This window comes from Oryctolagus cuniculus, chromosome 1 (genome assembly GCF_051225735.1).
Source record: "Oryctolagus cuniculus isolate XC-2025 breed Fujian yellow rabbit chromosome 1, ASM5122573v1, whole genome shotgun sequence".
Lineage (NCBI taxonomy): Eukaryota > Metazoa > Chordata > Mammalia > Lagomorpha > Leporidae > Oryctolagus > Oryctolagus cuniculus.
The window spans coordinates 65696709-65722910 of record NC_142867.1 but is presented as its reverse complement, the minus strand read 5'-3'; the positions used below and the strand labels follow the sequence as shown (position 1 = coordinate 65722910).

The following is a 26202-nucleotide window of genomic DNA, read 5'->3' as shown; positions in this document are numbered from 1 at the left end:
TGGAAGATGGCCCAAGTCCTTGGGTCCCTGTACCCACATGGAGGCCATAATGAAGTTCCTGGCTTTTGCCTGGGCCACAGCTGGCTGTTATCTGGGGAGTGAACCAGCAGATTAAAGATCTCTCTTTGCCTCTTCCTGTTTCCCTCTCCCTCTGTAACTCTGCCTTTCAAATACATAAATAAATAAATATTTTAAAAAAGTTAAAAAAAAAAAAACCACATGACTGGTCGCATGAGTGTGGTTACGATCTCTTCATATTCATTCAATTCACTCAGGTTTACATTACATAAAAAGTGTGTATGTGAAAGATTTTTCTTTTTTTTTTTTAAAGATTTATTTATTTATTTGAAAGTCAGAGTTACACAGAGAGAGGAGAGGCAGAAAGAGAGAGAGAGGTCTTCCATCCAGTGGTTCACTCCACAGACGGCCGCAACGGCCGGAGCTGCCCCGATCCAAAGCCAGGAGCCAGGAGCTTCCGCCGGGTCTCCCACGCAGGTGCAGGGGCCCAGGGACTTGGGCCATCTTGTACTGCTTTCCCAGGCCATAGCAGAGAGCTGGATTAAAAGTGGAGCATAACCCACTGAGCCATAGCACGGGCTCCAGTGAAAGATTTTCCTTTTACGGTTTCATCAGTTCATAACGAGTTTAAATCTGAACATATTCAGAGGAAGTCAATACTGCTTACCCCAATTTCTTTTTTCTTCCTTTTTTTTTTTTTTTTTCTTGACAGGCAGAGTGGACAGTGAGAGAGAGAGACAGAGAGAAAGGTCTTCCTTTGCCGTTGGTTCACCCTCCAATGGCCGCCGCGGCCGGCGCGCTGCGGCCGGCGCACCACACTGATCCGATGGCAGGAGCCAGGAGCCAGGTGCTTTTCCTGGTCTCCCATGGGGTGCAGGGCCCAAGCACCTGGGCTGTCCTCCACTGCACTCCCTGGCCACAGCAGAGGGCTGGCCTGGAAGAGGGGCAACCGGGACAGAATCCGGCGCCCCGACCGGGACTAGAACCCGGTGTGCCGGCGCCGCTAGGAGGAGGATTAGCCTAGTGAGCCATGGCGCTGGCCTCTTTTTTCTTCCTTTAGAAAGAAATTCATACATGATTCAAGTTCAAGAGACACTGGCAGAAGGTCGTAGTGTTGCTTTTTTTTGGTTTCCCTAAACCATGAGCTTTTCTGCACTGAGCCCGTGGTTTCTCTCTCGTTTTGTCGTTGTTTGTCCTTGGAACCTGGTACGCAGTGCATGGAGGGGAGCATTGGTTCCCTGGCCTGTGTTGTGGTGAGGAGCTGCTGGCAGCCGCCACACTCATCCTTTATGTTGATGGTACACTAACATCCAGTCTGTTAGGTGGTCATCTGCCCCGCTCACTCACCCACAGTTACAGAGCGCTCCTGCTGGCCGAGGCAGCCTTTGAGCCCTGCACAGTTCTGTTAGAAAGGTACCCCTCTAGGGCTGACCCTATGGCACAGTGGGCTAAGCCTCCCCTGTGGCGTCAGCATCCCATGTGTGCGCTAGTTCAAGTCCCGGCTGCTCCACTTCTGATCCAGCTCTCTGCTATGGCCTGGGAAAGCAGTAGAAGATGGCCCAGGTGCTTGGGCCCCTGCATCCACGTGGGAGACCTGGAAGAAGCTCCTGGCTCCTGGCTTTGGATCAGCACAGCTCCAGTCGCTCTGCCTATCATGTAAACAAGAAAATCTTTGAGCAACAGGTGCCCCCAGCATTGTCAGAGTCCTGCCCTCCTGTAAGGCCCACCCAGCACTGACCACTCTATATCATTTCTCCATGTTTCCGTGTCCCACCTCATGCACACTGGGCTCCCCCAGCCAGGACAGTAGCCATGCTGTCTGTGGCCCACACACAAGTGACCCCAGACTCAGACTGCAGAGTCAGCCAATGGATTGTCTCTGAGGTGGTCTCTGGCGGGAAGGTTCAGGCAGTGGTATGGTCTTACTGCCTGAGATGCCTGCATCCCCTATCCAAGTGCCTGGTTTGAGTCCTGACTCTGATTCTGATTCCAGCTTCCTGCTAACGTGTACCCTGGGAGGCAGCAGATGATGGCTCAAGTACTCGGATCCCTGCTACCTTCTTGGGAAACCCAGATTGAGTTCTGGGTTCCTGGCTTTGACCTGGCCCAGACATGGCTGTTGCAGGTGTTTGGGGAGTGAAGCAGCAGATAAAGATCTCTTCCTGGCTTTCTCTATCTCTCTGTCTCTTGAATAAATGAAAACAAATTTAAAAATTTTTAAAGAAGTTTACCATTTCTAATCTTCATAGTGCATGTCTTTTTTTTTTAAAGATGCGCTTTATTTTTTGAAAAGTAGAGTTACACAGAGAAAGAGAGAGAGCAGAGAGAGACAGAGACAGAGACAGAGACAGAGAAAGAGAAAGAGAAAGAGAAAGAGAAAGAGAAAGAGAAAGAGAAAGAGAAAGAGAAAGAGAAAGAGAAAGAGAGGTCTTCATCTGCTGGTTCACTCCCCAGATGTCTGCAACAGCTGGGACTGGGCCAGGCCAAAGCCAGGAGCCAGGAGCTCCATCTGGGTCCCCCACATGGGTGAAGGAGCCCAAGTGTTAGGTTACCAAGACCACTGAATGAGACCGCGCTGAGAAGAGGTATAAAAGAGTTTATTGGGGACAAAACTTCTGGGTGGTCTTGAAGGAGAGAGAAAGCAGCTGCGGTCTGAGCGGTCTGAGCGATGGGTTTTTATGCTTTAGCTGGGGGTGAGGGGTTTTTATGCTTTAGCTGGGGCGGATGCTTGTGGGCTGGAATAGCCTGCAGCTGGGGAGGAAGCAGGGGGGGTTAGGAAGTTTGCTATCTATTGGGAAATTTTACTATAACAGTGAAAAGCCCTGTTTGCAGGAATGAAAGGGTGAGGGTTATATTCGTAGTTGCAGCGAGGGGCTGCTTGGTTTTTTGCTTGCATAAGCACAGCTTGTAGGCAGGTTTTCTTTTGTAGTGTGAGCACAGCTTGTAGGCACTTCCTTTTGTGTGCCTTAACACCAAGCACTTGCACCATCCTCCACTGCTTTCCCAGGTGCACTCTCTTCATTATTTTTCTTCTTTACACTTTGCTCCTTGGTGACCACTACTCCGTCTCACGTCGAATTCTTTCTTGTGCGGAGACGAGAAGCCCTGAGCAGCCCATCTCCCGCAACAGAACTACTTGTGTGTGTGTTGAGGAGGAGGCACAGGCATTTGGTGCGGTGATGAAGTCTCTGCTTGAAACCCCCACGTCCCGTGTCCGAGTGCCTGGCTCAGATCGCTGCCCAGCTTCCTGCCCAGCTTCCAGCTGATTTGAACCCTGGGGGACAACAGATTATGACTTAGGTACTCGGGTCACTGCCACCCACGTGGGAGACCCAGATGAAGTACCAGTCCCCTGGTTTCAGCCTAGGCTTGGCTGTTTGGCTGTTAGAAACATTTTGGGGAGTGAACTATCAGATGGAAGAGCTTTCTCTGTCTCTCTGCTTTTCAAAAAAAAAAAAAAAAAAAAAAAGAACAAAGGAAGGAAGGAAGGAGAGAAGGGAGGGAGGAAGTAGCGGAGGGGAGAGAGGGAAGGAGGAAGGAAGATAAAAAAGGAAAAAGTATTCAAAATTGTGTTTGTACTGAACATATACAGACTTTTTTTCTTGTTTTCTCTCTCTCTCTCTCTCTCTCTCTCTCTCTTTTTTTTTTTTTTTTGACAGGCAGAGTTAGAGAGACAGGTCTTCCTTTTTCCGTTGGTTCACCCCCAAAGTTGCCACTATGGCTGGTATGCTGCGGGCCGGCGTGCTGCACCGATCCAAAGCCAGAAGCCAGGTGCTTCCTCTGGTCTCCCATGCGGGTGCAGGGCCCAAGCACTGAGACCATCCTCCACTGCACTCCCGGGCCACAGCAGAGAGCTGGACTGGAAGAGGAGCAACCAGGACAGAATCTGGCACCCTGACTGGGACTAGAACCTGGGGTGCCGGCACTGCAGGTGGAGGATTAGCCTATTGAGCCACGGCACCGGCCTTGTTTTCATTCTCTAAACAATACAGCATAACAACTATTTACATAGTATTAGACACTATAAGTAATCTAAAGATGATTTAAACTCTATAGGGCAAAGGACAGGTTCCTGGTGTGGTGGTGGAGGCCACTTGGGACACCCCTCCCATATCAGTGTCTGGGTTCACGTCCTGGCTCCACTGTCAATCCCAGCTTCCTGCTAATGCACACGCTGGGTGGCAGCAGGGGACTCATGTAGCTGGGCCACTGCCACCCCTGTAGGAGACCCAGGTTGAGCTCTGAGCTCCTGGCTCTAACCTGGCCCATCCCCAGCTATTGTGTGCATTTGAGAAGTGAACCAGCAGATGGAAGATCTCTGTCTCCCTGCTTCTCAAATGAAAATAAATAAAAATATATCACTTTGGGAAGGTGTGTATAGGTTATGTGAAAACACTATGGAATTTTATACAAGAGGCTTGAGCGTCCACAGATTTTGGTATCTGACGGGGATCCTGGAACCACCACACCACCCCTTCCTCAGTTCTCCCAGATACTGAGGGATGGGATGAATGTAGTTAGAGGCAGGTCCGTTGTGGGGAGCAACTGGGAGCAACTCGGACTAGACTGTTACTGGAATTAAGACTTATTCTATGCATCTGCTCTCCCACAATATGGCGCTGGGAGAGGAGGAAACAGCTTCTACACAGCTGCCTCCAGTTCAACCAATAAACTGTAGGACCTGCTCCTGATTGGAGGAGAGCAGCGTACTCGGCGTGTGGGTAGCAGAGTTGGGATTGGTGGAAGAGGACTATAAAGGAGGAGAGAGACAACATGCACCAAGAACACCTGAGGAACATCTGAGCAGCCCCCGAGAGAGCTGGCCGGCAGTGTGCCGCTCCCCCACGGAAGTGGGGAAAGTGGCTAGGGGGAACCGCCCTTCCACGGAGGTGGAAGGGTCGGTAGCCAACCCGGGAAGAACCAGCAGCAAACCCGGGAAGGGCCGAGCAGACAAAAGAACAACACAGGGTCCTGTGTCGTTCCTCCGTGAAGAGGGGGAGCGACAGTCCGTAGTTTGAATCCAAGTCTGGACCCCCAAAGACCAAATGAGGCAGCAGTGTGATGATTCCTTTGAGACTGTGAATGGTCCACACTCCTTGTGGAGCCAAGAATGTTGGTGTGGCCCCTGTCATTCCTGGGGAGCCAGATGAGTCCCAGAGGTTGGATCTGGCAGGGGCTGAGACCAGACAGCCTCATGGCCTCCTGTGCAGGGGGGAAGCATGCCGCGACAGGCCCAGGGGCTCCTCTCAGGACATGGAGACTCCAAGCCGCACCTCTTCAGACAGCCCACAAGCACAGCAGACAAGACTGTAGCGGTCCCCTTGGTGGTTTAGGGGGGCGAGAAGGGGAGGGGAGCCCAGTCGAACATCTGGTCTGCTGCTGCATATCAGATTTGGGGGTGCAAGGGATCAAGTGTGAAGCTGACAGGTCAAGGGGAGATAAGACCGTGGTGGTACACATCCAGGTTCTCATGAGTCACAGACTGGAATAACTCGAAGTGACACTGGACTTCCTCTGTGGCGCAGGCTCCTGGAACTGTTGACTGACACTGTCCACACTCACCCCACCTCCTGGACAGACCCTGAGTTGCATTCTGGGGATAGCATGGCAAAAAAGACACGTCTGCCCTCTGTTCTCATAGAGCTGGCAGCCTACAGGGAAAGACAGATCCGAATCCGAATAGGGGTACTTTTAGAAAGTTCACGTGTCGCTCTCCCTCTTCATGGAGGAACGACACTAAACCCTGCCTAGGCTTCACATCCGAGTCACGGCACCATTATGTCGCTCCCCCTCTTCGCGGAGGAACGACACAGGACCCTGCGCTGTTCTTTTGTCTGCTCGGCCCTTCCTGGGTTTGCTGCTGGTTCTTCCCGGGTGGGCTACCATCCCTTCCACCTCCGTGGAAGGGCGGTTCCCTCTGTCACTTTCCCCACTTCCGCGGGGGAGCGGCACACCACCGGCCAGCTCTCTCGGGGGCTGCTCAGATGTTCCTCAGGTGTTCTTGGTGCATGTTGTCTCTCTCCTCCTTTATAGTCCTCTTCCACCAATCCCAACTCTGCTACCCACACGCCGAGTACGCTGCTCTCCTCCAATCAGGAGCAGGATCAGCTCCTGCAGGTCACCACTCAAGTTGTCGAGAGGCAGCTGCGTAGAAGTTGTTACTCCCTTCTCAGCGCCATATTGTGGGAAAGCAGATGCATAGAATAAGTCTTAATTCCAGTAACAGTCTAGTCCGAGTTGCTCCCCACATTCATGGAAAAATAAAATTAAAAGATAAACTTATTTTGGTGTAAAACATTTGAAATCGGTGCTTTTTGAATAATACACTTTTTCATGAACTTTTTTTGAAGACCCACGGTATGCATGGGTTTCATCCCCAACCCCCCACCCCTGCCCCCGGCCCCTGCATTGCAGTGGGCATTGTGGTGCTGCAGCTTGGGCCACGGTTTACAATGCCTGTGTCCTATGTGGAAGTGCTGGTTGGAGTCCTAGCTGCTCTGTTTCCCATCCGGCTGCCTGCTAGCGCATCCTGGGTGGGTGGCAGCAGATGATGGTTCAAGTGCTTGGGCCCAAGAGGGAGTTGCAGACAAGAGGGAGTTGGCTTTGGGCTGGCCCAATCCTGACTGTTGTGGACATTTGGCCAGGGGGCCGGGGGCGGGGCAGGGGAAGGGGGAGGGTGTGAATCAGCAGAGGGAAGACATCCTTCTCTCCCTCCCTCCCTCCCACTCTTTCAAGTAGATGAAAATAAAAACATTCTTAAAAATTTCTCACCAAAATAAAGTTATCTTTAACTCCATTTTCTATGCACTGTTGAAGTCCCCTTATATACAGAGAAATAGGAGATTGCCTTGATTTCCATGAAGAAAACAAAGAAGAAACCAGGTGGGTGCTGGTGCCACTCGCTGAGAGACAGAGGCCAAGGGGAGCTAGGGTAAAACACCGGGAGTGCCAAGGTTGAATTGCTGCCTGGACAGACAAATCCAGCAGGTTCTCAGAATGTGATCCTGCTGCCGGGGTGGGGGGTGGGGGGGTGGGAAGGGGGGGTGGAGGTGGGTAGGGGTGTGGGGGGGTGAGCCTGCTGCCCGACTTCCAGGCTCTCTCACTTCCCATCTCTTCTTGGACTTTCCCTTTCATAGACACCATTCATTCATTAACAGATTCCTCCTGAAGTCTGTGCTGGGTGTGGTGCTGGGGCTGACCCAGGGCCCACAGGGGGCTTATGCTCTGGGAGTGGCGTCAACAAAGAAAGATGGTTCTAACTTGTGCTTGTTAGATGGAAGCTCCTGGAGCAGCTACTTTCAACAGCTGTAATAAACCATCCCCAGGGCCAGCTCTGTGGTGTAGCAGGTAAAGCCGCCGCCTGCAGTGCCGGCATCCCATATGGGCACCGGTTCAAGTCTCTGCTGCTCCACTTCTGATCCAGCTCTCTGCTATGACCTAGGAAAGGCAGTGGAAGATGGCCCAAGAGCTTGGGCCCCTGCACCCATGTGGGAGATACGGAAGAAGCTCCTGGCTCCTGGCTCTGGGTTGGCACAGCTCTGGCCATTGCGGCCACCTGGGGTATAGAGTCAAAATCAAAATGGAGTGGGTGTGGCTAAAAGCTAATTGCAGACCTCTTGCTTCTGTACATATTAGCTTTGCTTGCTAACGGCTAAGGGTGTATCTTGTGAAACTATGTGGGCCCAAATTCCCAGGAACTAGGTTGACAGAAATGTGTCCTTCACTGTTATCTTAAAATCATATCTGTTATTGGGTTTGTTATTGTTAACTGTTATCTTAACACCATATTCTGTTTTCTTTTTATTGTTCACTGCATACCAGGGGTTTGGTTCGAAATTATGAGCCCCAGTGGACAGAATACTATAAAAAGCTGTGTAACTCGCTGTTGGGGGCTGCACTCTGGTAAGGAGTGGCGGTCCTGACCGGTAGACTTGCCTCTCATTTTCAATAAAATTCATGGGTGACTGTCACTGGCTTTTGTAATATTCCAATTTAGCTGACGAGTGGATGCAATAAGGGAATGAACCAGCGGATGGAGGACCTCTCTCTCTCTCTCTGCCTCTGCCTCTCTGTGACTCTGCCTTCCAAATAAAATAAATAAATCTTAAAAAAAATAAAAATAAAAAAAGAAACCATCCCACAAAGTCAACACAAGGCCCAAGGGCAGGATCTGGGAAGGAAGGCAGGCTGAGCAACCCTTTGCATCAGAGGCTTTGGGGAATCAGTCCTGTTAATTGTGTCAAATGCTCCGCCCCAGAGCCGCCTGCAAGTCGGGACTGCTCACCTCGCGTCAGATGACTTCTCTGAGGAAGAGGCACAGCAGGGTCCAACGCATAGCACAGAAGTAAGGAGTTCTGTACAAAACGCCCATCACGCGGCAGGTCTCTGAAAAGGCAGCCCCCCTGAGAGTCTAGATTCTGAGATGGAGGGTTCCGGCCCCCGATATCCTGGAGCCGGTTTTGGTTGGCAGGGTTGAGAGCTGGTCCGGGTTTGTTATTGGTCACTGGGAGGTGAGGCTGGAGGCTGCCAGGGGGCTTTGGTAGAGCCCGGACAGCCCACTGCTGGCCATTCCCCTGCCCCCAGCCTCCTGGCCCTGGTTTCCCAGCTGTGGCAGGCTGCTTGTCTTCTGCAGCCTGCAATGTCACCAGCAAGGAAGCAACCATGGGCGTGAGGACCTGGCGGCGGAAACGCCAAGCGTGTTCTGGGGTAGCGAGCACTAAGCTGTGACCTCAAACAGGGCCACCAGTCCCCCGTGTGCTGGAGCTTAGGAGGGCGCTGTGGGTGCATTCTGAGTCTGATCTCGGCCACCAACTTGGTTAGTGAGAGCCTGCAAGTCCCTTCCCGCCTCTGAGCCTCTGCAATCGCCTGGAAAAGAGCTTTTCGGTGTTGGACTCAGGGGTCGCTAAGCTTTCGGGCTCTAAGGTCTCCTCTGACCCCAGCCATAGGCCTGGGAAGCAAGTGTGTGTGGGACTGGCCCCATCTCACAGCGAGGAAGCCAAGGGCCAGTGAGGGGGCAGTGACTTGCCCACGGCCGCACAGGCACAGCCACAGCCGAGAGACAGCAGAGCTAAGTCTGATCCCACCGCCCCCAGCGCTCAGCCTTCTTGGGGAGATCAGCCTCAGGCCGCTCTGGCTCAGCCCAAGCGGGAGCCAGGAGCCTTGGGTCTCAGGTCCAGGAAGCAGGCGCTGCAGGGGACGGAAGGGAGCCCACAGCAGGGTGAGGCCGGAGAGCTGGGCGGAGGCGTTCAAAGCCAGCCCGGGAGCAGTGGGTGTGTTGGGGGCCGGGCAGGGCCGAGGAGGGGACGCCCTCAGGGAGAGAAAAGGGAGCGGAGAGCGGGTGGGAGCGCAGAGCCCCGAGGGCACGGGGCGGTGTTGGGCGCCCGGGGCAGCGCTCCGGGGCCGGCAAGGCGCAGAGGCGTGCAGTGCCCGGGCAACCCCGAGCAGGGGGCGCAGTGTCCACCCAGCAGGCGGGGCGCCCGCCTCGCAGCCTTTGCAGAGAGGTAGGTAAGGCGCACCCGCAGGGGTGGGAAGGCTGGCGAATGCGGGGTTTTCCCACCTTCTTTCCGAGGGCCAAGCGCCTTCTCCTGGAACCTGCGACCAGAGCTGGGGGCTGCTCAACTACGGAGCCCACGCCTCCCGGGCGAGCGCCCGGACCCAGGGCGGGCGGCACAGGCAGTGGAGGGGCGGAGAGGCTGGGGCCCTTGCACGCCCAGTCGGGAAATCATCGGAGCTTGAGCCGGTGCTCGCGGGCTCTGGCATAACCACACAGAAGTGCCTGCACGCCCATTGGCACGCAAGCGAACACCTGTCCCTGTGCGCTGAGAGTGCGCACGCGGAAATGACCCTCGGGGGCCCCCGCGCCGGCTTCTTGCTGCGCAGAGCCGATGGCTCTGCCGAGTTCACTTCCCCGCACCCGGTCCGACCCAGTCTCAGGAAAACCGCCGGACTCCCAAAGGCATCCCTTGCTCTTGGCAACACAGGCCTGGCTGGGGGTCCGGAGGACGGGTTCAGGTTTACAGGCTGCAAACCCAAGCCAGCCGCCCGCCCGTTCTCGCCTTGGGCTTCCCTTTCCTGCGAAATGGGCGTCCTGCTCCTGCTCCCCCACAGGGCCCCATGCGACCCGGGAGTCCCTAGTTGGAGAATACATGAGTGCAGCCCTTCGGTGAGTATCTGCTCCTAATCCCCCTCGCTATTCCATCAATTTCCATAGGGGGCCACTGAGGCCCGGGGGGGCACCAGGGACAGACAGAATTAGAGCCCAGGGTCTTACTTGTAGCCCGGGGCTGTCTCCTCTTCAGGGGTGCTGTAAATGTCCAAGGCCTCACCCCTTCCTGGTGTGCAGCCGTAGCCAACTGCAGGAGACCAACGAGGCTCTCCATCCCTACCTCCCTCCATGCGTTTCCAAGCACGTTTCTATCCAGAAGCCTCATATGTGGGAGCTCAAAATGCCTCCTAAGAGGGCGCAAGCTAAACCCCATGTTACTGATGAGGAAGAACAAGGCTCAGGGTGCAGAAATGGCTTCACCAGGACACACGCTGGATGCCCTGGCCAAACAGGGTGGAGAGGCAGCTCCAGTGCTCTGTATTGTGCAGGCCTTGGGACCACAGAGGGTGCCCCTACATGGTGAGAAACCTTGGGGATGGACAGAGAGGGCGGGCCACAGGCAGGTGCTGAAGAAGGTAAGCGTTTCCAAAAACCGAGAAAAACGCCAAGACCCTCAGCCCTCCACCCCGACCCTGCCTTTTTCTGAGGATAAGGAGAGCCTGGGTGGGGAGGGGGCACTTAAGAATGTTCTCGGTAGTGTGGGGGTGGGGAGGATGAGACAGAGAGGGCAGTAGTGGGGGCAGCCTGCCCAATCATTCTCTTACATAGCACGTCCGCACCTGTGGTTTCTTCCAGTTCTTGCCTGAGATAAGCAGCACAGGGGTAATTATCCCCGTCTCAGGGTGAGGTTCAGAGGGACTGAATGCAGGGCTCAAGGTCACGCACCTAGCGTGCAGCCAAGACTGGAGTTGTGAACGGCACCGCCGAAAGGCAGGATCACAGGCTAAGGGAATTGGACCGAGTGCATTTGGCAAGCCACACCCTGGGCAGGTACTTAGGGAAGAGGGTTACAAAGCCATTGCTGGAGTTTTGGGCCAAAAATGTTTGCCCTTTGGATTAAATGGGGCGCAGGTGCAGGAAGCGTCTGGGCTCCCCAAGGCGGTGTAGACTTCCTCCTCGCCTAACCCTCCCCACCTGAGCAAGGCGGCTGCTTTTCTTTGAGCCTCCCTTTCCAGACCAAATAGAATCTGCCCTGAGGTTGCTTTAAAAAAAAAAAAAAACAGTGTTGTGGGCTGTTCTCATGACTGTGTGTGCACGCACTGCAGGAGGCAGCGCTGATCCATTCATTCTTGGGTGTTTTATATGTGCTCAGGCCTGGAGAATAAAGAAATGTGTGAAGCACAGGTCATAGTCCTGAGGCCTCGGACACACAGTTTAATAGGCATATGTGTACCCACGCTCATGCGCACACAAACGTATACATGCACAATGTCAATACAGCACACTGCTTTAATAGGATTTTGTGCAAAGCACTTTGGGATAGACAAGGGGGAGAGACCAGCTTGGCAGGGAGTGTGGAGGAGAGTGGCTCAAGGGGGAGGTGTGCGGAAGTGACGCTGGAACTTGGTCTTGGAAGGAGCAGGAGTTGGCTGGGAAGATAAAGAGTGGAAGGGAATGATCGCCTTTGCCTGAGCAAAGGCAGGAGGTGTGTGAGTGTGAGGTGTGGCTGGAGAGTGGCCTGTAGCTCAGAGTCCTGGGGAGAGCTATAGAGAGCCAGGGCCAGTGGCCGGGCGTGGCTAAAGGAGTCTGGATGACAATGAGAGGAGTTTAGACCTCACTCTGCAGGCAGCAGGGAGCTGACAGTAGAAGGGGACACCTGGTTTCTGGTCCCAGGCTGCAGCTGTGAGCCCTTGAGCAAGTGATTGCTCCGGGTGGAAGTGGTCTCTGTTTTCTACTGCTCGAATGAAGGGGCTGCACCAACCACATGATCACCAAGTTCCCTTCCAGCTCAGGGTCTGTTTCCGTGTCTCCCTCCACGCAGATGTCCCGGCCTGCTCCTTCGGCCCCTCTCCCACCGCAGCAGTCCGCCAGCCCGCAGTGGTGGTGAGACGGCCTCGGCGTGCATCCCATGCGTGGTCGAGGAGAATGAGCCTCGCTCCTGCAGGGCCCCGGGGCAGGTCTGGAGCAGAAGGGGCCCTGGAGGAGAAACATGAAGGAAAGAGAACGCGTCCTCCAGAGCTGACCCATTTCCTTTTGCCCTGGGCCCCGGGCCAAGATTGCCCAGAGTCTGCAGGCAGGGGTGGCGTTAGAGGAAGTTGTGCCCCCTGATTCAGGGAGGCTGTGCTTGGGGTGACATGAGCTCAGATGAGAGGGAACGGTGCACCAAGTGGCCCCCGGGGACCTGGGTGCTCGTGCATGCTCCGCTACTCACCTGCTGCGTCATTTTGGACTGTGCACTTCCCCTCTGTGACTTTTGTTCTGGATCATTTGTGAAGCCCCTTTCATGGGTAGGCATTTCACCTCGTGGTTAAGACTGCTTGGGATGCTGGCCTCCCATATGGGAGTGCCTGGATTTGGTCCTTGCGCGGCTTCTGATTCCCACTTCCTGCGAATGCAGACCCTGACTCAAATAGTTGGGTCCCTACCACTCACGTGCAAGGCCTGGGCTAAGTTCCCAACTCCTGCTTTAGCCTAGCCTAGCCCAGGCTTTGGGGAGTGAACCAGCAGAAGGGAAATGTTCTTTCCCTCTCTCTCTCTCTCTCTCTCGTTCAAATACAAAATAAAATAAATAAGTTCCTTCAACTTGCTCAGCAACTGTTGACCTTCCTTCCTGATTTGTATCCACTGTCTCAAGGTGAGGTCTCTCTGGGGCAGGAGCTGTGTGCGCCCCCTCCCAGGGGCGTCTCACTCAGTGCATTGCCTGGAGAGGTAAGCCAGGGAATTCAGAGGGGTTCCGCCACCCCTGACCTGGCACCCGGGCAGTTCATAAAGAACCAGCCTGTCCCCTCCCGACCCAAACAGGATGCCCTTGCACCTCCAGGCCCTGCCCCCACCCAAACTCAGCTCCGAGGCCTCTTTCCTCCTCCCATCAGAACTGCAAACATCCGGGTCTGTCTGGAGTGGCTCTGGCAGGAGGACCTGAGGGATGAAAGGGCTTGGGAACTTCTGTTCCCTTCCCTGAACCCCTCCTCATCGGTCTTGTCCTCCACATTACCCCTGCCCCCACTTTCTGCTCAAAACCTCTCTCCTCCCCAGGCCAGACCCCTGGGGCAGGTGAGCGAAAACCCAACAGGTCAGCCCATCCGGGGCTCAGTTTATGGAGGCTGGGATGTTAGGGGTCAGCCAGGCCCAGGTGCAAGAGTGTCTTAACCCACAGGGAAGAAATCTTCAGCCCTCTCTGTCTGGGGGTTTGAGGGGCTCTAGAAAGAGCCCCTCCCACCAGCCAATGGGATCACCCACCCTCTACCTCCCCTCTATCCTCCTCTCCCCGGCAGCGTGGTTTTGTGATGGCCACTGCCCAGGCTGCTACGGCTGCCTGCAACCCCTTCATTTTGTAGATGCGGGCAGAAGCACAGGCCCAGAAAGGGGAACTCACACCCACAGTCACACAGATGGCCGCTGAGTTGACAGCTCCCTGCGTTTCCATTCTCTGTACAGTGAGGGCGGGCATTGGACTCAATGGGCACAGAGCCCCTTCCAGCCTCTGCAGGGGCTTTGAATCTCCATGACAAAGCCATGCTGCACCTCTGGGGGGCACTTCAAGAAGTTCAAGGAAAATGGAATTAAGAGATACATTTACTTTGATGCAAAAAGATTCAAAATCTAGTTTTGTCACACGTGCATCTCCCTGAGCTGTCGACTGTCATTCGACCACGCTCATCATCCCCTTAGGTTTCTAAAAGGCTCTTGCTAAAGTACCAGTACTTTGAAAACAAGGGCTGTTCCAGGCTGCAGATGTTAACTTGTAGTTGAGCAGGAGTCCACACAGTAAATCGAGGTCTCTCATAAAGTCCCCCAAGTTAAGACATCGTCAGCCTGGAATTGGGGCCGGCAGTCGGAGGCCCCAGGGCCACTGCACAGTTCCTGTGACTGCAACCCTGGGCTGCTGTGACCCAGCTACAGCAGGAAGAGCAGGCGAATTGGGAGGGGTCAGAGGAGCCTGTGGCAAGACTGTTGCACAACCCTTGGGTGATCTACCCCGGTCCTGAAGTTCCTTCTGTGTGACCAGATCCTTCCTCTTCTGCCTCCTTCCCTGTTTGCCAGCTCTGGGCCTTCCCAGCTTCAGATGCCAATACTGAGACCCCAGAGGTGTGCACGGAGATCCTGTAGAGAGGTTAAGGGGCTGAGGAGCCTTGGAGCACCCACCAGGAAGTTCCTGAGGCCCGCTCTGAGCCAGCGAGTTTGCCTGCTGCCCGGTGAGTTTTCCAGATGGAGACCGCCCTCACTCTATCCTGTTGGTTGAAACCTCTCGCCAAGGATAGCTAAGGAAACCGGTGCTGACGACTGCCCTGGGAAGGGGGGCTCCAGCTGCATTTTGGGTGCTGCTTCCATTGTGTTTTCTATGTAGATTAGCTTCTCAAAACAAAAAAAAAATAAAATTTCCTTCAACATAATAAAAGTATATGCTCATAGCAGGTCTGGAGTAAGGCTGAGCAGGGATGATCCTTTTATTTTATTTTATTTTAAGATTTATTTGAAAGACAGAGAGAGTGAGCTATCTTCCATCTACTGATTCATTCCCCAAATGATTGAACGTCCAGGGCTGGGCCAGACCAAAGCCAGGAGCCAGGTGCTTCTTCTGGGTCTCCCACATGGGTGCAGGGTCTAAGGACTTGGGCCATCTCCCACTCCTATCCCAGGCACATTAGTAGGGAGCTGGATTGGAAGTGGAATACCCACTGCATCTTTTAAAAAGATGACTATCTTTTTAAAAAAGGTTTTTTTTTTTTTAATTTTTTTATTTTTTTGACAGGCAGAGTGGACAGTGAGAGAGAGAGAGACAGAGAGAAAGGTCTTCCTTTGCCGTTGGTTCACCCTCCAATGGCCGCCGCGGCCGGCGCGCTGCTGCCGGCGCACCGCGCTGATCCGATGGCAGGAGCCAGGAGCCAGGTGCTTTTCCTGGTCTCCCATGGGGTGCAGGGCCCAAGCACTTGGGCCATCCTCCACTGCACTCCCTGGCCACAGCAGAGAGCTGGCCTGGAAGAGGGGCAACCGGGACAGAATCCGGCTCCCCGACCGGGACTAGAACCCGGTGTGCCGGCGCCGCTAGGCGGAGGATTAGCCTAGTGAGCCGCGGCGCCGGCCTAAAAAAGTTTTAATTGTGGCAAAAAGCAACAGGATAAACTATACCATCTTAACAGTTTAAGAATACAGCTCAGGGCCAGTGTCGTGGTGCACTAGGCTAATCCTCCGGCCTGTGGCGCCAGAATCCCATATGAGCGCTGGTTCTAGTCCCAGTTGCTCCTCTTCCAGTCCAGCTTTCTGCTGTGGCCCAGGAAGGCAGTGGAGGATGGCCCAAGTGCTTGGGCTCCTGCACCTGCATGGGAGACCAGGAAGAAGCACCTGGCTCCTGGCTTTGGATCGGCGCAGCTCCATCTGCGCCATCCATTTGGGGAGTGAACCAACAGAAGGAAGACCTTTCTCTCTGTCTCTCTCTCTCACTGTCTGTAATTCCACCTGTCAAATAAATAAATAAAAATCTAAAAAAAAAAAAAAAGATCTTATACTACTCAGTTATGCTGTGTTCACATTGTGCAGCAGATCTCAAGTTAGAACTGTTAATGAGAGAGAGAGAGAGAGAGCACTTGAGTGTTCCCATCCACTGGCTCCCTCCCAGATGCCTGCAATGCACTCAGCCCAGGTCTCCCTCGTGGGTGGCAGCGGCAGGAACCCCATCACTTGTCTCCCAGGGTCCACATTAGCAGGAAGCCAGCGTCAGGAGCTGGAGGTGGGAATTGAACCCGCGCACTCTGACGTGGAAAGTGGGCATCTGAACTGCCATCTTACTTGATTCTAAACCTTTTTCATCCTGTGAAATGGAAACCCTATACCCAACCCACAACTCCTGGTGATTTTTTTTTTTTTTTTTTTTTTTTTTTGTGGACGGATGAGAAAACTGAATCCCTAGCAGGGCAGTGAATTATTTCCCTCAAAGCAGGCTCCTCCGGACACTCAGCTTCTCTCCGTCATCTACTCGCAGAATTACCGGAAGCCCCTTCCCCCTCTGGTCCTCAGATTAGCTATTCCCTCCCCAAGACACATCTCACACCTCACATTCGTCATCCCCTCAGCCCTGCTCTGCTTCTGGAACATCAACACTTTCAAGATCCTTGTAACTCCGCCCCTGCCTCCACGTGTGTCCCCTCCGCCAGCCACAGTGTCCTTTCCAGCACAGAGCTGATCCTTTCGGGCGCCCACTTCTGCCACCACTCCGTGGCTCTTCTGCAACGTCAGGATCAGGTGCCAGCCCCTGGGCGTGGCCCTCGAGGGCCCCACCCCACCCCACCCTGTGGTCCCCGAGGGCCTCTCCTGCCTTAGGTCACCACTCACTGTACACGCCAGCTTCCTCATGCTACTCTCCACCCTTCTAATTTTGTGTGCGTTCTTGCCTTTGCTCACTCCTCTGTTTCCTTCCCGGGCCTTCCTGCCTCCTGAGAGCTCCGACTCAAAGGCCTCCATTGCCATATCCGCTCTGAGCCCTGGTTAGAATTCGCCGCTTCTTTTATGCTGCAGGAGCTCCTGGTTTGTACCTGGCATTACAGTGGAGCTGGTGTTGAGCCCGTGTGCAGGGCCTCAGTCTGGGCCTCCCTGAGAGCCCGGCGTGGAACTCGGCTGGGACCCATGGTGCACAGTGGCTGGTGACTGCTTCGCTGAGGCATTCATTTCATTGTGCTGCTGCTGCTTACCACTGGACCGTGAGAGGGAAGAAGAAACCACACTTTAAAAAAATAATTAGGCCGGCGCCGTGGCTCACTAGGCTAATCCTCCGCCTAGCAGTGCCGGCACACCGGGTTCTAGTCCCGGTCGGGGCGCCGGATTCTGTCCCGGTTGCCCCTCTTCCAGGCCAGCTCTCTGCTGTGGCCAGGGAGTGCAGTGGAGGATGGCCCAAGTGCTTGGGCCTTGCACCCCATGGGAGACCAGGAGAAGCACCTGGCTCCTGCCATCGGATCAGCACAGTGCGCCGGCCGCAGCGCGCTGGCCACAGCAGCCATTGGAGGGTGAACAAACGGCAAAGGAAGACCTTTCTCTCTGTCTCTCTCACTGTCCACTCTGCCTGTTGGAAAAAAAAAAATAATTAATTAACTAATCAAGTTATTTGAAAGGGACAGTGTCAAAGAGAGGGAGGGAAAGCCAAGGGGGAGGGGAGATCTTTCACCTACTGGTTCACTCCTCAAATGGTCACAACACTCGGGGCTGGGCCAGACTGAAGCCAGAAGCCAGCAATTCCGTCCTGGTCTTCCACATGGGTGGCAGGAGCCCAAGCACTTGGGCCATCTCCTGCTGCCTTCCCAGGTGCAGTAGCAGGTAGCTGGATTGCAAGCAGAGCAGCTGGGACTTGAACCAGCACTGTGTGATGTCGGCATTGCACGTGGTAGCTTTACCCACTGTGCCACAATGCCTGCCCCAAGGCACACATTTCTTACAAGTACGGTTGCAGATGAGAACCTGTGCCTCGTGGGTCTTAACTCCGTGAGCCCTTGCTCTTTTCCCCTCCCCCATCAAGACAAGACAGCCCAAGTCCTGGATGGCGGAAGGCCCCAAAGTCTTGCATGAGAGCGTGGACCAGTCCTGGCTGATACCCCAAGTTCTGTGTTCAAAGAACTCTGCCAAGAGCTGGTGTGGGTATGGAAGGGGCTCTAAGCTGGCCTTGAAGAGGGCCCCCTTTTGCTTGACCACTAATATTCTCTGTGGTCACAGGCAAGCCACTGATAGGCTCTGGCCTCAGTTTCCCCATGAAGAAAATGGAAGGAGTTAGACGAAGCGCCTCCAGCCTAAGAATCCGAATCCTAGAAAAGAGAGTCCTAGGGGCTCCCTTGGTGGGGGCGGCCCTTGTTCCACAAGTGTTGATCGAGCACCCAATCAGTGCTTTAATGCAGCAGTGAGTGACGCAGGCACAGTCCCCACCTCCGTTGAGCACGTGGACCAGAGAGAAGACAGACAAACAAATAGACCAAACTCTGGGGCTGGGGTTGCAGCTGGGCTCTGAGCGCTGCCGCTAACAGAAGCGATCGTCTCTCTCTGCTCTCGCTCTACAGCCTCCTGGGATTCCTCAGCCCCCCTCAACTTCTGTTGCTATGGAGGCCACCAACGGGACTGAGGCCTGGTACAAGAGCCTGCACTCTGTGCTCAAGGCTCTGAATGCCACTCTGCACAGCAACCTGCTCTGCCGGCCAGGACCAGGGCCAGCACCAGGGCCAGGGCCAGGGCCAGACAACCAGACAGAGCAGCAGCAGGCCAGGCTCCCTGGCCGGGACGACAACTCCTACATGTACATCCTCTTCGTCATGTTCCTGTTTGCTGTCACCGTGGGCAGCCTCATCCTAGGATACACCCGCTCCCGCAAAGTGGACAAGCGGAGTGACCCTTACCACGTGTACATCAAGAACCGGGTGTCTATGATCTGATGTAGGGGAGGGGCCAGGGACAGCAGACGATCGAGACACCAGATGACTTGTCTTCCAGGGCCCCCCCGAACTCAGCTGTGGACCGCGGCAGCCCTGAGTGTCCCTCACTGTATGGCCAACAGGACACAGAGCTACAGGAGGCCACCACTGGGGTTGAGGGAGGGGACCAGCAGATCTGGGCTTTGTGGGCAGGTGTTTTTTCCCAGGCCAAGAAGACTTTATAAACAGTAGGAGCCCAATACAAAGAGGTACCAAAAGATGAGGACCAACAAGGGGTCCAATGGCTGGAGCAATGGGAGCCTAAGGTTGGAGGACAGACGGGGAGGGCTGTAGCCAACGAAACAGGAAAATGTGCCAGGGACACATGCGGGTGCATGCGTGTGTGTGTGTGGGATGCATGCGTGTGTGTGTGTGTGTGTGTGTGTATGGTCTTCAACAACTATGAGAAACAGCGATGATTATCCAAGGTAGGAAAACAGAATAATGTTATTGACACTAAGTCTCCATTTTATGTTTTCAACGTGCTGAACCTTTGTGATTCTCCCCCTGCCCCACCATGATGAAAGCAGGGCAAAGAAAAGGGGCAGAATTGCAGTGATGCCACAGTCACAGCCTAGGGGCTCTGGTCTTCCTGCCTGGTGAATTTTAAAGGTGTGCCACTCACGAGGGGGTCCAGGCCAGAAGCTTACATAACCCTGAAGACCCTCTCTATGAAAAAGTTCTAAATTACTTTGCCTTAAATATCACAAAAATTTCACCACCATGTTAATGTGTTGCTAGAGCCCTTCCTAGGTTAAGAAGGAGCCCGCACAAGTGCAGGACCCTGAATATTTTTGTTTTGTAAACATGAATTTGAATGGGGGGGGTGGCACTATGGCATAGTAGGCTAAGCCTCCGCCCGCAGTGCTGGCATCCCATATGGATGCCAGTTTGAGTCCTGGCTGCTCCACTTTCAATCCAGCTCTCTGCAATGGCCTGGGAAGCAGTGCAAGATGGCCCAAGTGCTTGGGCTCCTGCACCCGTGTTGGAGATCCAGAAGAAGCTCCTAGCTTCAGACCAGCTCACTGTGGCCTTTTGGGGAGTGAACCAGCAAATGGAAGATCCCTCTCTCTGTCTGTAACTCTGCCTCTCAAATAAATAAATCCTTTTTAAAAAATGTATTTGAGGGGCTGGCGCTGTGGCTCACTTGGTTAATCCTCCTCCCGCGGCGTCGGCATCCCATGTGGGTGCCGAGTTCTACTCCCAGTTGCTCCTCTTCCACTCCAGCTCTCTGCTGTGGCCAGGAAGGGCAGTGGAGGGTGGCCCAAGTTCTTGGGTCCCTGCGCCCACATGGCAGACCGGGAGGAAGCAACCGGCTCCTGGCTTCAGATCGGCGCAGCTCTGGCCATAGCGACCATTTGGGGAGTGAGCCAGCAGAAGGAAGACCTTTCTCTCTGTCTCTCTCTCTCACTGTCTCTATCTCTACCTGTGAAATAAAAAAAAAAGGTGGGGGGGAATGTGTTTGAAAGGCAGACACACACACACACGCAAATTTCCATCTGCGGGTTCACTCACCAAATGCCTGCAATGACCAGGGCAAAGCCAGGAGCCAGAAACTCAATCCTGCTCTCCTATGTGAGTGGCAGGAACCCAATTACTTTTTTTTTTTTAAGATTTATTTTATTTATTTGAAAGACAGAGTTACAGAGAGAGGTAGAGACACAGAGAGAGAGAGGTCTTCCATCCGCTGGTTCACTTCCCAGTTGTCCGCAACAACCAGAGCTGCGCCGATCCGAAGCCAGGAGCCAGGAGCCTCCTCTGGGTCTCCCACGTGGGTGCAGGGGCCCAAAGACTTGGGCCATCTTCTACTGCTTTCCCAGGCCACAGCAGAAAGCTGGACTGGAAGAAGAGCAACTGGGACTAGAACCGGCACCCATATGGGATGCCGGCGCTTCAGGCCAGGGCTTCAACCCAGTGCACCACAGCGCCAGTCCCTGGAACCCAATGACTTGAGTGATCACCAGTGCCTCCCAGGGTCTGCATTAGCAGGAAGCTGCTGTCAGCAGCCAGAGCTGGGACTGCACCCTGGTGCTTTGAGCAAGGATGCTGGTGTCTTCACTACGACCTTGCCTGCTAGGCTGACGGCTGCCCAGGGGCCCAGAATGTGTGCTCATCAGCACCGAGGGTCACTGCCTCTTAGCCACATCATGGGGCCCCTCCCAGCCACGTCTCCAGTCACAGAGGCTTCACCACCTCTAACGTAGCTGCTTCCATTTAAGTCGAGTTCTGCGAGCCATTCTCTGATCCAAATTGAAATCTGCTTCTAGCAGATGATAATCACGCCCACAAGACTATCACAATAAAAGCAGAGTGACAGGCAGGCTCCACGGAATGAGAACCGGCCCTCACTGCACCACCAACGTGGTGTGAGCTCAGGCTGGGCGCTGCTCTCCCTGCCCCGTCCCTCTTCAGCACGGCGGAATAGGCTGGGGTCTCTCCTAGGGCTCTGCCGGTTCTGACGTTGCGGGTTCCTGTGCATTAGGCTGGACCGTGTGCTGCGCTCTCAGGCGGAGGAGAGCTGGGCACGAGCAGTTCCACGTGGTTCAAGCTGATGCATGCAGTGTGGCCGCTGGGTGCTTCATAGCTATTGGCCCCAGAGCCCAGGCTGGAAGCACCCACAGGTCTGCCTGTCGGATTGCAATGGGTTGGGGGGTGAGAATCTCCAGGTGGTCCCAGCCAGCCCGTTGAAATATACATGTTAGCGTGCAGCAAAACTCAGAGAATATCAGGAAAGCTCACGGGTGACTTTCCACATCATAGGCTGATGGACTAATGTTACTTGTATGACATGTGGGTGGGGGCAACGCTGACTCCACTTGTGCAAAAAATAAATGCCCATGAGCTGTTCTGTTGATTCCCTCAGATCTGTGCTCAGGCCCTTCCCCATCTCTTCCTAAGGGAGAAGGAGGGGGCCTCCCTACGGCGACATGAGCTATGGGAAGATGGCAGACTGAGGAGGGCTACAGAGACCACCCAGCCCTAACTGTCTAGTAGGACACGGGATGAGGCTGAGCCCACCAGTGACTGCAATGAGGGCTTTCAGAAGCGAGATGGACTTGGATTTAGGGGAGCCAGAAAAAGGGGGCACTTCGGCGGAGCTCTCAGAGGGTGGACCCGCATGGGCTGGGTGAATAGAAAGTTGGGGGCAGAAATGTCAGGGCTCCCCTTGGAGGGTGGTAGGTTGGCTGAAGAGGTGGGGCAGGAAGCAGGTGTGGGACAGGGAAGGCTGCTCCGCGGCTCCAGGGGCCCCAGCTATGGAGGAGGCTCCTCTTCACCCAGAACTCACACTCACAGGGCTTAATAATAATAACAATACATTTTGCTTGCAAACTACAGAAGCCCTTTGTGGATGAGCATAAGCAGGAAAAGGGGTTTAGGACAGGAGTGCGTGCACAAGCTCAACACAGGCACTGCAGGCCCTGGGATCTGTAACTACAATGGGGCTTCAAGACTGTGCAGAGATGGAATGGGAAGATACATTTAGTTTTGAAGAAAAAAAATTAGAAATTATATATAGCGAGTGGTCTTCATAAAAGCTCATGGAAAATGCATATTATGAAAAAGCTATGCATTAGCCAGCGCCGCGGCTCAATAGGCTAATCCTCCACCTAGCGGCGCCGGCATACCGGGTTCTAGTCCCGGTCGGGGCACCGGATTCTGTCCCGGTTGCCCCTCTTCCAGGCCAGCTCTCTGCTGTGGCCCGGGAAGGCAGTGGAGGATGGCCCAGGTGCTTGGGCCCTGCACCCCATGGGAGACCAGGAGAAGCACCTGGCTCCTGCCCTTGGAACAGTGCGGTGCACCGGCCACAGCGCGCCGGCCACGGCTGCCACTGGAGGGTGAACCAACGGCAAAGGAAGACCTTTCTCTCTGTCTCTCTCACTGTCCACTCTGCCTGTCAAAAAAAAAAAAAAAAAGAAAGAAAGAAAAAGCTATGCATAGATCTCAGGTTTTGGGGCCCCAAAATAAGCGTATCTTTTAAGATCCCGACGCACAGCCTCTTGAAGTAGCCCCTCATTCTTGTCTGGATTCCCAAACAAACTCAGCATATCTCAGTCCTGAGAGTTCAACTCAAAACGTCGTAAGATTTTTAAGGGAGTATAATGTAAACACCCGAATATTCCATGATGTGGTCACTCCTCTCAGGACCGTCCCCCAGCTCTGCCCCCTCCAACTGTCTGGAAGCTCTGTCCGCTACCCCACAATCCCACTAGCCCAGTGTCCCACCAGACCCTAGGCTCTTTGTACAATTCTGCCCTCTGCTGGCCAAATCCCAGCACATCGCCCTGAGCCCTCAAGGCAGAAATTCAACAGATAGATGTTATTTATTGAGCGCCTACTAGGTTGAATACATAAGCAGACCAAGAACACCCAGCAATACGTAAGAGCTTCCCTTTGCATCATATGCTGGTCTAATAGTTTAGACACTGTGACAGCCAGCTTTTAAAGCCCTCACAGTGCCCCATGCTGTAGGAATTCCTGACAATAGCTTATAAAAGGGCTCATTTGGTCTTTTTAAAAATTTAATTATTTTATCTGAAAGGCAGAGTTACAGAGAGGCAGAGGCAGAAAGAGAGAGGTCTTCCATCCACTGGTTCACTTCCCAGATGGCCTCAACGGCTGGAATTGTGCCGATCTGAAGCCAGGAACTTTTCCTGGGTTTCCCACGTGGGTACAGGAGCCCAAGGACTTGAACCATCTTCCACTGATTTCTCAGGCCATAGCAGAGAGCTGGATTGGAAGTGGAGCAGCCAAGACTTGAACCAGCGCCCATATGGGATGTCAGTACTGCAGGCGGCGGCTTTACTCACTACACCACAGCACCAGCCCCAACTTGTTCTTCATTGAGCGCCATCATGTGCCCTCAGCCCACTTGAGGGCCTGCAGCATCGACAGGCACTATGGATCTGAGCAGTCCTTGGAAAGGAATGGGGCAGTGATTTGGGACAATGAGGGAGACGTGGATACCAGGAACCCATTGTTGGGTTCCCCGGGAGCGGAAGCCGAGGCAGGCGTTTGTTGATGGGGCACTTGTCGGGAAATGCCTGCCCTGGGAAGAGTGAGGTGGAGAGGAAAGGGCAGGAGCCAAAATGTGTCTCCCTCAGGTCACGTCCAGTCCTTGGCTGGATCCACAAGGAGCTGTTATTTATGGTTGGGGCATAGACCGCATGGCAAAAGTACCGCCTCCTGGGGCGAGGGATTGGCTTTTTGTGCCCCCAAATCCATCAGCAGGCGGCTGTGGGCCTCCCCCCGCCCCACCCCCAGCCCCAGCAGGATTGGCAGGAGGCGGCCTGGAGCAGGCCTGTGTCGGAGGTGGCAGCTGTGAGCTATTGCAGCGGGAGAAGGCTCAGCAGGGAGACACTGGGGGTGGGGGTGGGGGGTCGGCAGCAGTGGTCCCCAGCGAGGCTCTGAAGCTCAGTTGCCATCATGGGAATTGGCCCCACCTTTGGCAGCTAATTTTCCTTCCCCACAGGTGCTGCCGGCTGCTCCCAGAGCCTGTAACTTCCCAGGTGAGCTCGCAGTTGGCTGAGGCCAAACACCTGGGGAGCCAGGCAGCGGCTGGCTGACGCTTGACACTGGACATGGCCGCTGAAGGGGACGGCGCGGGCTTCATCGGCACCCACGGTAGCTGTTGGGCAAGTAGAGGTGGAAGCAGAGTGCCAGGACTTGGGAATGTCTCTTGGTTTCAGCGACAAGAAACACCTACCAAATAAAGACCAGAGATAAGGGGCCGGCTGACCTGTGGCCGCCTTGTACAGGCATTGGTTTGTTTCCCGGCTGCTCCACTTCCGATCCAGCTCTCTGCCAATGTGCCTGGGAAAGCAATGGAAAATGACCTAAGGCTTGAGCCCCTGCACCCATGAGGGAGACCCCGGAAGAAGCTCCTGGCTCCTGGCTTAAGTCTGGCCCAGGCCCTGCCATTGTGGCCATTTGGGGAGTGAACCAGTGGATGGAAGACCTTTGGGACTTTGCCTTTCAAATTAATAAATAAATCTTTAAAAAAAAATAAGATACCAAATAGAACCAAGCAGGAACCCATGAGTTGAGTACCCGAAAGTGAGGGGAGGGAGGAGGGGACAAACACCACTCTGGTGGAGCAGAAGCAGGATGGGCAGTGTTCATGGGTGATCTTCGGAGGGTGCTCCTACCCCTAGGCAGGATAGGAAGCAGTGGTAGGATTTGTTTAGGTGGTGCAAAGATGGCTCTGGGCCACTTGGCCACTCAAGGAAACAGGACAGCAACTGTCACCTTCAACCTGTAGCTTCCCAGGTCATTCTTTTCTTTCTTTCTTTCTTTCTTTCTTTCTTTCTTTCTTTCTTTCTTTCTTTCTTTCTTTCTTTCTTTCTTTCTTTCTTTCTTTCTTAATATATTTTGACAGGCAGAGTGGACAGTGAGAGAGAGAGACAGAGAGAGAGGTCTTCCTTTTGCCGTTGGTTCACCCTCCAATGGCCGCCGCAGCAGGCGCTCCGCGCTGATCCGAAGCCAGGAGCCAGGTACTTCTCCTGGTCTCCCATGGGGTGCAGGGCCCAAGCACTGGGCCATCCTCCACTGCACTCCCTGGCCACAGCAGAGAGCTGGCCTGGAAGAGGGGCAACTGGGACAGAATCCTGTGTGCCGGCGCCGCAAGGCGGAGGAGTAGCCTAGTGAGCCGTGGCGCCGGCCCCAGGTCATTCTGGTTGAAGCACTTCCGACTAGTGAGGAGAGAGAAGGAACCAGCGCCCAGGGCCACCGATGCGTTCCAAAGCTGCACTGTTTCTCCTGTTCAGCTCCGTTGAGGAGGGCTTGGCCGACATGGCCACGCCGGGTGCCTGGGAAGCTGGCAAACGAGGTGCCCGTTTGGACAGCCCAGTTCCCGTCAAACGCTTGTCAGCAGGGAGGGAGAGAATGCGTTCTGATAGACAGCTGGTCACCCTCGCTCGGCTCTCCCCACTGCCCCCACGCAGTGCTGCTGCCCTGACTCGCTCTTGTTTTCAGGGGTGGGGCCTGGGAGCCTGCTGAGTGTAGCTAAGTCTGTCTTGGGAGTGTGCCTTGTGCTCTTTTTTTTTTTTTTCCCCTGGCATCCTGGAGTCTGGCCTGGCCTCTCCAGGCAATATCAAGACACTGGGCAAGGAGCAGGAGACATAGACAAGCACGGTTTTCAGCCAACCTTTTCGTAGGAAAAAGAAAAATAGTCCTCTTTCATGTGCGACTAAGAAACTAGGATCTGCCTGGATGAAACCAGAGAGCCCACGTGTGGTTGTGTTTGAACGGTGATGGAGCGTGGGCTCCTGGGAGCAAGGCAGTCAGGAACTGGTGAGCGGGAGAGAAAAGGGGAATGAAAATGAGAGTTCGGACCTTGTGCTGGGCAGTATCCTGGAGGCGTCTCCCCACCCCGATGGTCTGCAGCAGGGACACAAAGTGTGGTTCAGCTCCACACAGCATCCGCAGAGGTTCCAGTTTAACCTCATGGTTAGCTCCTTGCTTTGCCCAACTCCTACC

The 26202-nt window shown here is 54.4% G+C and overlaps 1 protein-coding gene and 1 long non-coding RNA gene across 7 annotated transcripts; one reads left to right on the top strand and one right to left on the bottom strand.

Moving 5' to 3' along the window:
• Positions 1 to 733: 733 nt before the first annotated feature.
• Positions 734 to 14319, bottom strand: LOC149128439 (uncharacterized). Of its 2 annotated transcripts, none has more exons than XR_016232474.1 (3): positions 10289 to 14319; positions 8303 to 8403; positions 734 to 3292 (listed from the first exon to the last, which is right to left on the bottom strand). It is a non-coding gene; the product is annotated as an uncharacterized LOC149128439 (long non-coding RNA). The 2 variants fall into 2 exon arrangements; XR_016232476.1 differs by lacking the exon at positions 10289 to 14319 and adding an exon at positions 9575 to 10119.
• KCNE3 (potassium voltage-gated channel subfamily E regulatory subunit 3) lies at positions 8230 to 24966 on the top strand. Of its 5 annotated transcripts, XM_089330830.1 has the most exons (4): positions 9312 to 9518; positions 10126 to 10180; positions 14327 to 14478; positions 18319 to 21578. In XM_089330830.1, the coding sequence occupies exon 4, from the start codon at positions 18358 to 18360 to the stop codon at positions 18685 to 18687; it is 330 nt and encodes a 109-aa protein (XP_089186956.1). In that variant the 5' UTR covers positions 9312 to 9518; positions 10126 to 10180; positions 14327 to 14478; positions 18319 to 18357; the 3' UTR covers positions 18688 to 21578. The 5 variants fall into 5 exon arrangements, 4 of the variants coding, with proteins under 4 accessions (XP_089186957.1, XP_017200217.1, XP_089186956.1 ...); XM_089330831.1 differs by lacking the exons at positions 9312 to 9518; positions 10126 to 10180 and adding an exon at positions 8230 to 8362; XR_011389248.2 differs by lacking the exons at positions 10126 to 10180; positions 18319 to 21578 and adding an exon at positions 24197 to 24966 and having other exon boundaries at positions 9291 to 9518.
• Positions 24967 to 26202: the final 1236 nt, after the last annotated feature.

What these genes read in the sequence shown, in the direction of transcription:
- KCNE3 (XM_089330831.1), top strand. Translation starts at nt 18,358, where the DNA reads ATGGAGGCCACCAACGGGACTGAGGCCTGGTACAAGAGCCTGCACTCT.